The 13213-nt window shown below is 42.8% G+C and overlaps 1 protein-coding gene across 1 annotated transcript in view; it reads left to right on the forward strand.

The window, feature by feature from the left end:
* Positions 1-12724, forward strand: part of LOC123770241 (juvenile hormone esterase) — a 66914-nt gene extending 54190 nt beyond the window's left edge. Inside the window, exons 12-15 of the mRNA XM_069339946.1 lie at positions 9216-9375; positions 9695-9812; positions 10164-10301; positions 10428-12724. Of these exons, the coding sequence (XP_069196047.1) occupies positions 9216-9375; positions 9695-9812; positions 10164-10301; positions 10428-10617 (606 nt within the window). The 3' untranslated portion in view covers positions 10618-12724. The remainder of the gene's footprint in view (positions 1-9215; positions 9376-9694; positions 9813-10163; positions 10302-10427) is intronic.
* Positions 12725-13213: the final 489 nt, after the last annotated feature.

Consider the following 13213-nt stretch of genomic DNA (forward strand, 5'->3'; position numbering starts at 1 on the left):
ATTAACGTAGATATATGACCGAACCTAACCAACCCTACCTAACCTAACCTAACCTATCTTTATAGGTTAGGTTAGGTTAGGTAGCCGAAAAAGTTAGGTTAGGTTAGATTAGGTAGGTTAGGTAGTCGAAAAACAATTAATTCATGAAAACTTGGCTTATTAGGCAAATCGGGCCTTGCATAGTAGGCTGAGAAGTGCGTTCTGGCTACTAGGTACGACATATATATATATATATATATATATATATATATATATATATATATATATATATATATGTCGTACCTAGTAGCCAGAACTCACTTCTCAGCCTACTATGCACGGCCCGATTTGCCTAATAAGCCAAGTTTTACTGAATTAATATATTTTCTCTATTTTTTTTCTTATGAAATGATAAAGCTACCCATTTCATTATGTATGAGGTCAGTTTTTCTTTATTGGAGTTAAAATTAACGTAGATATATGACCGAACCTAACCAACCCTACCTAACCTAACCTAACCAATCTTTATAGGTTAGGTTAGGTTAGGTAGCCGAAAACGTTAGGTTAGGTTAGGTTAGGTATGTTAGGTAGTCGAAAAAGCATTAATTCATGAAAACTAGGCTTATTAGGCAAATCTGGCCTTGCATAGTAGGCTGAGAAGTGCGTTCTGGCTACTAGGTACGACATATATATATATATACATATATATATATATATATATATATATATATATATATATATATGCGGAAAATCCACAGAGAAATATGAAATGAGGTGAACGTTTCGGCTATGTTAAAGCCTTTGTCAACACCAGACTGACTCAAGTCAGTCTGGTGACTTGACTGACTTTCAGTCAGTCTGGTGTTGACAAAGGCTTTAACATAGCCGAAACGTTCACCCCATTTCATATTTCTCTGTGGATTTTCCGCATAAAATGATCAGTGTTTTGTGGTCGTCAATTGCATATATATATATATATATATGTATATATATATATATATATATATATATATATATATATATATATATATATATATATATATATATGTATATATATATATCTTATTACTCATTCTTTCATTCTTATTACTTACTTATGACTCATTCTTATTACTGTTTAACTCCTCACAGAATTGCACTTACAGGTAATAATTTTAAACATCATATATATATATATATATATATATATATATATATATATATATATATATATATATATATATATATATATATATATATATATATATATATATGACTCGAACCCATACTGAACCGAACCCATATATTAAGGCACAACTCTCCTAAACACGAGAGTGAAGTATACAACTTTAGAACACTTTCCCACCAGGAGACTCGAACCCTAGCCAGCACAGAAGCCTTCCAGCAACTGGCATAACAGGTACGCCTTAACCCGCTCCACCACCTGCTCAGACCCTTAAAAGAGATGGTAATTTCGGAGTATTTAAATACTCCAAAGACCACCACCTCCCAAGAGCACTAGAGCAAGTGAGGGGTCATTTTTACGTTTTTTCATCAAGTCCCTGTTAATATGGGAGAACACTGTGTCTATGCTTAAGGCACAACTCTCCTAAACACGAGAGTGAAGTATACAACTTTAGAACACTTTCCCACCAGGAGACTCGAACCCTAGCCAGCACAGAAGCCTTCCAGCAACTGGCATAACAGGTACGCCTTAACCCACTCCACCACCTGCTCAGACCCTTAAAAGAGATGGTAATTTCGGAGTATTTATATACTCCAAAGACCACCACCTCCCAAGAGCACTAGAGCAAGTGAGGGGTCATTTTTACGTTTTTTCATCAAGTCCCTGTTAATATGGGAGAACACTGTGTCTATGCTTAAGGCACAACTCTCCTAAACACGAGAGTGAAGTATACAACTTTAGAACACTTTCCCACCAGGAGACTCGAACCCTAGCCAGCACAGAAGCCTTCCAGCAACTGGCATAACAGGTACGCCTTAACCCACTCCACCACCTGCTCAGACCCTTAAAAGAGATGGTAATTTCGGAGTATTTATATACTCCAAAGACCACCACCTCCCAAGAGCACTAGAGCAAGTGAGGGGTCATTTTTACGTTTTTTCATCAAGTCCCTGTTAATATGGGAGAACACTGTGTCTATGCTTAAGGCACAACTCTCCTAAACACGAGAGTGAAGTATACAACTTTAGAACACTTTCCCACCAGGAGACTCGAACCCTAGCCAGCACAGAAGCCTTCCAGCACCTGGCATAACAGGTACGCCTTAACCCACTCCACCACCTGCTCAGACCCTTAAAAGAGATGGTAATTTTGGAGTATTTATATACTCCAAAGACCACCACCTCCCAAGAGCACTAGAGCAAGTGAGGGGTCATTTTTACGTTTTTTCATCAAGTCCCTGTTAATATGGGAGAACACTGTGTCTATGCTTAAGGCACAACTCTCCTAAACACGAGAGTGAATATATAATCATATATATATATATATATATATATATATATATATATATATATATATATATATATATATACACATATATATATATATATATATATATATATATATATATGTATATATATATATATATATATATATATTGTGACAATAATCTCCTTCAAGAGATTGAGCCTGCTCTTCCCTTCATAATTACGTCGTCACAATTATATAAAAGACTATGGAAGAAATGTCAAACAACGACAACAACACCAGCACCAGCAAGGCTTGCCAGGGTGAGCAGAAACGTATGCATCCAGCCACCTGTTCGAACTCCAACCACCAAACTACCCGTTGATCGCTACGGCTCCGCTGATTGGTCGCCGGTCTGGCTGCACCTGCACTCGCCCCCCAATACTACCCGATGTCTGGGGTCGCCCCAACATCAGTCTTCAGAATGTTCCGTGCTTTCGTAGCCAGCACACCTCCCAGCTAGACTCTAGAGTGTACTGAGAGAGGTGGTGGCTTTAAGCCAATATTCCAGCACCTCCCACTTAACTTTTGTTGCACTTCTTGTTATTTTACCTTAACGTAACTTTCATTGTGTCATTTAAGTATTCTTATTATTTTGATTCATTGATTTTATTATAAGAATTTGTTTGTGCATTATTTTCATGTTTTGATTTATTTAACGTAATTAAAATTTCATTGTTAAAGTTTACTTGTGTTTTGTGTGTCTTCTCCTTACCTTACCACAGACGAAGTTCCAGTTTTTCTATTTTTTTTTTATAACTATGTGACGAGGCCATACCCCTAGCCTTAAACAGCCGAACACCAACGCGTTACCGTCACAAGTTATATGGGGGCCTGTCCTAGGAGCTTCACTCAGGTACTGGTGCCAAGTGGTAATTTATGGTAAGCGTATTTAACTCTGTTAACGTAGCTTTACTATTTTTCATTCAATTTCATTTTTTATAAGGTGCGGTGTATTGTGCATTACGAGAGTAACATATAGTGAAGGTGAGACAACTTTGGATTACGTGGTGACTGTAGGCCTCAGTCATACTCTTAATTGGTCATCTCTCCCTCCATGTTATTACTCGTATTTACCATCTATGTCCCTTGAATATTTCTCATTCTGACAGATCATCATATTGGTACCCTGGTACTGTGGTCTGCCCCGGGTCAAGAGTACCCAATCTTCTGCAATCTGACTGTAGGAGGACAAAGAGGGCCATAGTTCCTCTAGCTCGAACTTTAGTTGCTGAATTGGGACCTCAGCAGCAGTTCTCGTCACCAGTTGACACCTCGCACCCCTACACGTCAGTCAGAGATGATGATACATACAACGGTAGGGAATTAGCTTATTTTTTCAGAGCACAAAAGTTCGCTAATTCTGTAAGTATCATATTAAATTCAGTGGGAAAAACTTGCTTTATGTCCTATAGAGACTTGGCAAGGTATGCCTACATCCTTGGACTACCAATTTTACTTTTGAAGCATTTAACTGTTTCATTTGTTTTCGAAACTTTGTTTCATTTGTTAGTAGGATTTTCTTGCCCTTATTCTCTTACATGAGTACCGGGTACAAGATTTCCTGCGCCCTTGATTTAATTTAATCATTTAATATCTTTCACTTAACGTTAATTGTTAAAGATCACACAGGATAGGTACCAGTTGCCACGTTGTCCTGTTTCTGACATTTCATTATTGAACATTCGTGTACCTTTATTTGCTAATTTCACCATGTTTCGTCTCCAAACTTTCCGTGCAAATCCAGCAGGTGAAATAGGGACTTTAAGTCGTGCCAAGAGGACTGAACTACAAACTCTTGCACATGAGTATCAACTAGAAGTTCCCTATCAAGCCAACAAAAATGACCTACACAACCTGTTGCTGGATTACTATTTAGAGCAAGGTAAGATAGACTCTGAAACTCATGAAACTTACTATATTGCAGATAAAACTGACTTGGCAACGATGAAACTTAAACTAGAGCTGGCTAAGATTGAACGTGAGCAGCAAAAGGAAGCCCGCGAACAGCAAAGGGAAGCCCTCGAACAACAAGAACGAGCAGCTGCCATACGGAGGGAAGAACAAGAACGAGGACTCGCCCTCCAAGAACGTGAGGTTGCACTACTCCAGGAGCGGGAACGAGTACAGCTTGAAGCACTCCAGGAGCGGGAACGCGTACAGCTTGAAACCAAACAACGCGAGTTGGAAATGCAACGTGAACATGACAAGCAACAAGCAACTCTGGCTCTAGAGTGTCGTCAACGTGAAATCGCCTTGGAAACTTCCCACTTCACTCAACGCCAACAAGCTACTGCCAATCTTCCCGTCAGTTTTAATATATCACATGCAAGTAAGTTAATGCCATCCTTTGTAGAAGCAGAAGTTGATGTGTTCTTTACCACCTTTGAAACCCTTGCTAATCAACTCAGTTGGCCTGTCGACCAATGGGCCACACTTCTCAGAGTCCATCTTACAGGTAGAGCTGCAGTCACACTCAGTACTTTGGCGTCTGAGAATGACTACTACACTCTGAAACAAGCAGTGTTGGACGCCTACCTCCTCTCTACTGAAAGTTATAGAAGGAAATTCCGTGACCACCTGAAGGCAAGTACCACTACCTTCCTCGAGTTTGCTAACACGAAACGGAGGTATTTCATGAAATGGCTGGAAGCAGCACATGTCTCTACTTTTACAGAACTCGTGAACCTGATGCTTGTTGAAGAATTCTTGAGACGTGTGCCGCCTCCTGTCCGCCTCTACTTAGCAGATAAAGAAGAAACCGACTACCTGAAGTGTGCTAAGTCGGCTGACACTTACAGCCTCATCCACCGGCTGACACCTGAACCATCCTCCAGTAAGAAGTCGTGGTACAGTTACGAGAAGGTGAGCCCCGATCAAGCTGGTTCACAACTGTACTGCAAGTATTGTAGACTCTATGGACATACCATAGACAAGTGTGGTAAGTCTCAATACAAGGGAACCACTGACCAACAACGACCCAAACCAACTCCTCCTAAGTCCGGTAAGCCTGTGATGAATGTTGGTGTTGATGTTAATGATCTTTCTCTTTTCAGTAACCACCTGTATACTGGAACTGTCTCTGCCAACGGTTCAAATCCGGAGGGACGTTTCAAATTGAAGATCTTGAGGGACACAGCGGCTCTACAATCGATCATCTTGAAGTCGGCTGTGCCCAACATAGTCTACACCGGGGAAACAGTCTTCATCACTGACCTCACTGCTACCACTCCATACCCTCTCGCCAGAGTCCACCTGAATTGTCCCTACGTGAACGGGGAAGTCCAAGTCGCCGTCAGGGAAAAGCCTTTTCCCATGCCTGGAGTGCAACTTCTCCTAGGCAACGACTTGGCAGAAGACCTGCAACCGACCAACCTGATCGTCATGGACAAACCCCAGGTGTGTAACTCTGTGCCAAGTAATCCTATTCTCGAGTATGTTCCAGCAGAGGTTCAAGAGAGTGATGAAGTTTCTCCTCCGGTTCTCGTGACCACCCGTGCGCAAGCCGCACGTCCACAGCCAGCTGACTCTACTGCTACCGCTGTCCCTCAAGACCCTCAGAAACTACCCCCGCATCTGACCAAGTTGGAGTTCCGTAAGTTGCAGAGGGAAGATCTTACTTTAACACCATTGTTTTTCCAGGCTGAGACTCAACCCGACAGTATTCCTGGGTTCTTCCTAGAGAACGACTTGCTCTACCGCAGATATAGACCCAGTAAACTGAAGGAGGAGGACGATTGGGCCAACACCGAACAACTTGTGATTCCCACCAGCCTGCGGCCCACTATTCTACACCTGGCCCACGGAGCATTCTCCCACTACGGCTTCAACAAGACTTACCATGGGATTCGTCAAGACTACTACTGGCCAGGTATGGTAAACAACGTCAAACAGTACGTAAAACAGTGTCATACATGTCAGATGGCAGGCAAACCGAACGTCTCCATTCCCAGAGCACCACTGATTCCCATACAGGTGCCTGCGGAACCTTTCCACAGACTCATAATAGACTGTGTTGGTCCTTTACCTCGGACCAGTTCAGGTAACGCCTACATCCTAACCATCCTGTGTCCTACCACCAGATTTCCCATAGCAGTTCCAGTGAAGAACATCACGGCTGCTACGGTTATCAAACATCTACTGAAGATCTTCACTCAATACGGATTTCCCAGGGAGATTCAAAGTGACTGTGGCACCAACTTCACCAGTGATCTCTTCAAAAGGACACTGGAGGAGTTCAACATCAAACAGGTATTGTCCAGCCCCTATCATCCTGCTTCACAGGGTTCTCTTGAACGTAGTCATCAGACCATCAAAGCACTCTTGAAAAAGTTTTGTAGTGAAACCTCAAAGGATTGGGATAAGCAGATTGACCTAATAATGTGTATTTTCAGAAGTCTCCCCAATGAGTCCCTAGGAGTATCTCCTTATGAGATGCTCTACGGCCGTAAGTGCCGTACTCCCCTTAAGGCTTTCAAAGACTCTCTCAGAGATGCCACCTTCAGTGAACATCAGAATGTGCCCCAGTTTCTTCAAAACCTTCAGCACATTCTAGAGAGAGTCCACCGCTTTGCCCATGATAATCTATTGAAAGCCCAGGTGAGAATGAAGACTCATTACGACCAGACCAGCAAAGTAAGAAAATTCAAGCCGGGAGACTTCGTCCTTGCTTATTTCCCTATCCCAGGTTCACCTTTACAAAACAGATTTTCAGGACCCTACTGCGTCAAAGAGTGCAGGAATAATAATAATTATGTGATAGAGACTCCAGATAGGCGGCGGAAGACCCAGCTGTGCCACGTCAACCTCCTGAAGCAATATAATGGTACTCCTCCCACTGTCTTGATTAATTGTTCTACCTTCACAGAACCCTACATCCACAGTGAGACCATCCCGGCTTCTTCTCCCGAAAGCACTGACAAGGAGTCGGCGCTTTCTAATTCCAAAATCCTTAATGATCTTCCCAAATGCTTTCAGGATAATACTCGTGCTCCTATGCCCTCTTCTAATTCCACTCTCACCTCGTCAGATAAGCCCTACATCCTCCATGTCGACGCCAATGGTACCGACGATGGTGGTGTCGTGATGCAGCAACGAGGCGAGAAGAATACACCTGTCAGCGACTACTGCTACAAGGATCTACGGAACAATTGGCAAGGAGCTACTCTTCCTCATCCTGAAGCTTCAGCACTTCACTCCACACCTGAAAAGTGCTCGGTCCACCATCAATACGGACCACACCACCCTACACCTCCTGCAGCACGCCCACTTCTCATCTCAACGTCTTCTACTATGGGCTTGCTATCTGCAGAAATTCAACCTGGAGACACGCTATACCAAGAGTCTGACAACATCTTAGCCCATGATCTCTCCAGAGTTTATGAAGTAGAAGCGACTCCATCCATTACTCCACCACATAACGACGTACTTCTTCCAGAACCGCAGGCTTCGGGGGAGAGTTGTGACAATAATCTCCTTCAAGAGATTGAGCCTGCTCTTCCCTTCATAATTACGTCGTCACAATTATATAAAAGACTATGGAAGAAATGTCAAACAACGACAACAACACCAGCACCAGCAAGGCTTGCCAGGGTGAGCAGAAACGTATGCATCCAGCCACCTGTTCGAACTCCAACCACCAAACTACCCGTTGATCGCTACGGCTCCGCTGATTGGTCGCCGGTCTGGCTGCACCTGCACTCGCCCCCCAATACTACCCGATGTCTGGGGTCGCCCCAACATCAGTCTTCAGAATGTTCCGTGCTTTCGTAGCCAGCACACCTCCCAGCTAGACTCTAGAGTGTACTGAGAGAGGTGGTGGCTTTAAGCCAATATTCCAGCACCTCCCACTTAACTTTTGTTGCACTTCTTGTTATTTTACCTTAACGTAACTTTCATTGTGTCATTTAAGTATTCTTATTATTTTGATTCATTGATTTTATTATAAGAATTTGTTTGTGCATTATTTTCATGTTTTGATTTATTTAACGTAATTAAAATTTCATTGTTAAAGTTTACTTGTGTTTTGTGTGTCTTCTCCTTACCTTACCACAGACGAAGTTCCAGTTTTTCTATTTTTTTTTTATAACTATGTGACGAGGCCATACCCCTAGCCTTAAACAGCCGAACACCAACGCGTTACCGTCACAATATATATGATGTTTAAAATTATTACCTGTAAGTGCAATTCTGTGAGGAGTTAAACAGTAATAAGAATGAGTCTTGACGTTAAATGCACATTATATTGGCATACAAGGTTACGTTAGTCACAGTTCTCATAGATTATTACATATTTCGGCTTACTTTTATTGTTATTGAGAAAATTAGTAGGGGCGACGAGGAGGATTCGAACCTGCATTGTGCGTACTCCCAAGCACACACCTTAGACCACTACACCACGACATGGTCAAAAGCAATGCAACCTGGGATTCAACTGAATCATCTAGGTGTCTTGCCCTGAGCCTTCCAGTTTAGCTCAATCAGGGTTTCACGCATTGCCTCCATGCACTCTGGCTGATTGGGCTTCATTGGAAGCCTCAGGACACATAAAAGATTCAGTTGAATCCCAGGTTACATTGCTTTTGATCATGTCGCTGTGTAGTGGTCTAAGTCACTTGCATGGGAGTACCCAGAGCGCCTGTTCGAATCCTCCTCATCGTTCCTACTGATTTTCTCATTGATACATAATGTGAATGTGATTTCTTTGTGCATCATGATTCCTATTGTATCTAATGCATTGATTTCTTGTGTTGTGATGATTGGGCAGATGTGTGGGGTGTTCTTCCTGAAGGCTGGGGCCTGGGAGACGGCAAAGTACCACGCTCGCCTCAACTCCTCCACCTTCTTCTACTCCTTCGACTTCGAGTCTGATGACACAATGTTCCGCTGGCTGTTCATTGGGCATGCACCCATGCCATTCCGCCCAGGTAACCTATCCCATCTTCCCTACGCTGATTATGAGCCATCCTCCCACTCATGTGCTTATCCAACCACTCCCACTCACGTGAACACAACTTACCTTGTGTTCACGAGGTTAGGTCACCTTGTGTTCATCAGACTACGTCACCTTGTATTAATCAGACTAGGTTACCTTGTGGTCACCAGGGGCCGTGTTGCAACACAAGTAACAGCAGAGTGTACCAGCTCATTTAGAAGAGCGAAAGTCTTTGTCATTACGGTATACTTGTACACACTGACACCCTGAGTACACAACACTTCATGCTAGTGAGAGTTGTACACCCGCAGGTGTGACGCACTCGGACGAACTGATGTACCTGTTTGGGTTCCCGGCGGTGATGGAGGGCGCTCAGGTGCTCACTAAGGACCGCATGGTGCGCCTCTGGACCAACTTTGCCATATATGGGTACGTTGGTTTCTGTACATATCTACATTCATGCATGTATACACATGTGCATACATAAATACCTGCATTCATAAATATACAAACACATTTTTTCCATGTTTAGGTGCATAAATAAAACTATTCATGTATATTTCAGCACATAACAGATATAAAATTTAATCCATTGGCAATTGTCTATCTCGAGAATGTAAAATGTATTCATTTGATGTGATTTTTTTTGGACAACGCCAAACATTGCTTTGTGTCCACTAGCTTGTTCCGCCGAGCTAGTGGACTAGTTCCGAGTGAACTAGCTCGTTATCTTGTACTCACAAGGAACAATATTTTAAAGCTCAAGTTCCAACTTTACAGTGACCCTACGCCCGAGGAAGACAAAGCCGTCTGGAGCACCGAGCTTGGTATTCCCAAGTGGGAGCCGCTGGAACCCGAACACCACAACTACCTCCTCATCCAGGACGCTTGCACCCTGGAGGTGGAGTTCCCAGACAGGTAGGTGCTCCTTCACCATCACACTTCAGCTCATACTTCATATCACACTTCAATCCTGCACTTCATCCCACACTTCAGTCCACATTTCAGTCATGTTTCAGATCCTATTTCTGGTAATAATTTCAGATGGCACATAGCCCGTGAGGAGGCGGAGCCTACGACTACCACCGCCCCGAGTACGACGCCACGCATGTGTGAGGACTACGAGGGCATGAAGAAGGAGCGGGATAGCTACATGATATCCATGATTGTCTTCGTGGTGGCCGCTGTCTGCCTGGCTGCCCTCTCTGCTTACTTCTACTTCAAGCTTCGTTAACATCTGCCTTCTCTGAGCCCACCTTCTGAAAACATTTACCTGTTGTAAGCCGAGTTAAGATAACATCTCCCTGCTGGCAATCAAGTTAAGATAACATCTCGCTGTTGAAAACCGAGTTAAGATAACATCTCCCTACTGTGTGTTTAGTCAGTAACGGACGATGAGCAAAGATATAAAGAACTTTTGCTAATATTCAGAGAAATAATATTTTTAAAAGTGACAAGTAATTTGTAATATTTTAACTAATTATTATGAAGCTGAAAACATTTGAACTTTATTTAATTATCCGTATTTTCAAATGTATTTCAATGTGACAATGATTTTAATACAAATTCATGAATTACTATTAACAATGTACATAAAATAGTTTAAGTACAGAATCATGCAAATAAATGATAGGACAAATTTTGGAAGCAAAATTTCGTCTTTCCTTAGGTGTTGGACACCAGTAGTGTCCAACCACTAGGGGTGGACAGTAGAGCGACGGTCTCGCTCCATGCAGGTCGGCGTTCAATCCCCGACCGTCCAAGTGGTTGGACACCATTCTTTTACCCCGTCCCATCCCAAATCCTTACGTTGACCAAACTACACACCAAAGGATGAGGAGACGACGACGTTTTGGTCCGTCCCGGACCATTATCAAGTTGATTGTCTTGATAATCGACCGAGGTCGATTATCGACGATAATAGTCCAGAACGGACCGAAACGCCGTCGTCTCCTCATCTTGTGATGTGTAGTTTGGTCGTCATGTCTTCAGCCACGTTATTGTGACTCATCGTCTGTATATAGTTTATATTTCCACCTCATTAACTTATTTCGACCTCACTTTTTACGCATGTGCCCATCGTGCGTACCTGGGGGAGGTAAGGCGTGGGATTTGGGAATTCATATATAAGGTGCCATTGTTCTCATGGGTCACCCATCCAGTTTCTGGCCAGAGTAAATGAAAACTAAGCAGATGTGTTAATGTCATCTGGAATAAGTTAATTGCAACCAAGACCAAAAGTCAAAGATCTGGCGAGTTTAAGTGATAAAACTGTATGTGCCCCAAGGGTGACCGCATAGGTGCCAAAGGTGGTCAAACAAGTGCCAAGGGTGGCCACACAGGTGCCAAGGGTGACCAGACGGGCTGTGTGGTATAAAATCACGGAACACCAACACTTCTTTCATCCTATAATATTTAGTGCAGATAATTCCATCAAGTATCATCAACATGACTCACCTCCTGCGTGTAATATTGCCATACATAGGAGCTGCAGTGCTAACCAGGTATCATTGTAACTAAATACTTAGTGTACATATAAATTGGTCAGTCCAACGATCACATTGTAACACCATAAAGGTGCTTAGTTAATATTTCACATAGTACATGAGTCAGCCAGACAAAACAGAATTTGAGGCGCCAGACTGTCGGCCTGTAGTAATTAAAAAAGTCACACCTAGAGGAGTTAATGACCACAAGTTGAACAAGGGTCAGGTCGTCTGACTTGACCTTGCTTCAGCTAAGCTGATAATTGTAGCCAGGTTGTCGGGTGTGTCCTTCAAACAAGCAGCTGTGTAAGGTGTGGCAGGCAGACGGCCTGAAGCTATCTACTTAGTAGGCGGAGCTTTACTCCTGGTTCACAACACCGCTCCTGTGCCAGGTAAGTTACGGGCTCACCATAGCCCGTGCTACTTGGAACTTGTTCCGAGTAGCTGAATCTATACCAACCAACCTACTCCTGGTTCCCGCATAAATACCCAGGGAACTGTACATTCGAGCGGATAGGACAGGATAAGCAGACAGAAGAGCATCAACAGACAGCAGCCTAGACAGGCTGTCAGCTGGACAAGGGGAACTCTGCCTGTCAACTGTAGACCTCCCTCCCCCTCTCTATCCAACCTAGTCTTAGTCCTTGGTGAATTTGGACGTTAAGATGACTTATTTCGTGTTTTCCAAACTTAAGGTGTTGTGTGATTATCAGGGGCAGTCAGCTGGAGTGGTCTCAAGGTCTTGTGTGATGACTCACATGGTGTATTAATCTTGACATAGTGAACATTAAGTTTAACCGTTTGAATTGATACTGTTAATACTAAATATATATAATTGATTAACTTACTTTTTAATCTGACTTTAATTGTGTTTCCTAGATCTTGAATTTAATGATATATTGCCAGTTAGAGTGAAGAGCATACTCTGAGTTCACTGACTTAAAAGTCTGAATACATGCTTACAGCAGAAAATTAATGATACATGTTATTATTTGATACCAACTTAGAGGACAGACAAGTTCCATTCCTTGTCTTGGATGTACTGAACTAGAATGGATGATGGCAGCACTTTTCTATCTCTACCTTCTACTTTCTAGTCTTCTACCTTCTACCTTTTCTACTACTCTCTACTTCTTCCAGTGTTCTCATTATCTTCCTTCCTCTAACTTTCCCTTTCCCCTGACCACTCCTTCCTTACTCCTCCCTCTTACCTCTCTACCCGCTACTCCCATACTCCTTCCTCACACCTCCCTCACCCTTCTCTACCTCCCTCATCCCATACCCTCACCCATTACTTCATCATTCATTTTCTTTTCTTTATTTTTCCGATACGTTACAACATGT

The sequence above is a fragment of the Procambarus clarkii genome, chromosome 42, assembly GCF_040958095.1.
Source record: "Procambarus clarkii isolate CNS0578487 chromosome 42, FALCON_Pclarkii_2.0, whole genome shotgun sequence".
NCBI lineage: Eukaryota > Metazoa > Arthropoda > Malacostraca > Decapoda > Cambaridae > Procambarus > Procambarus clarkii.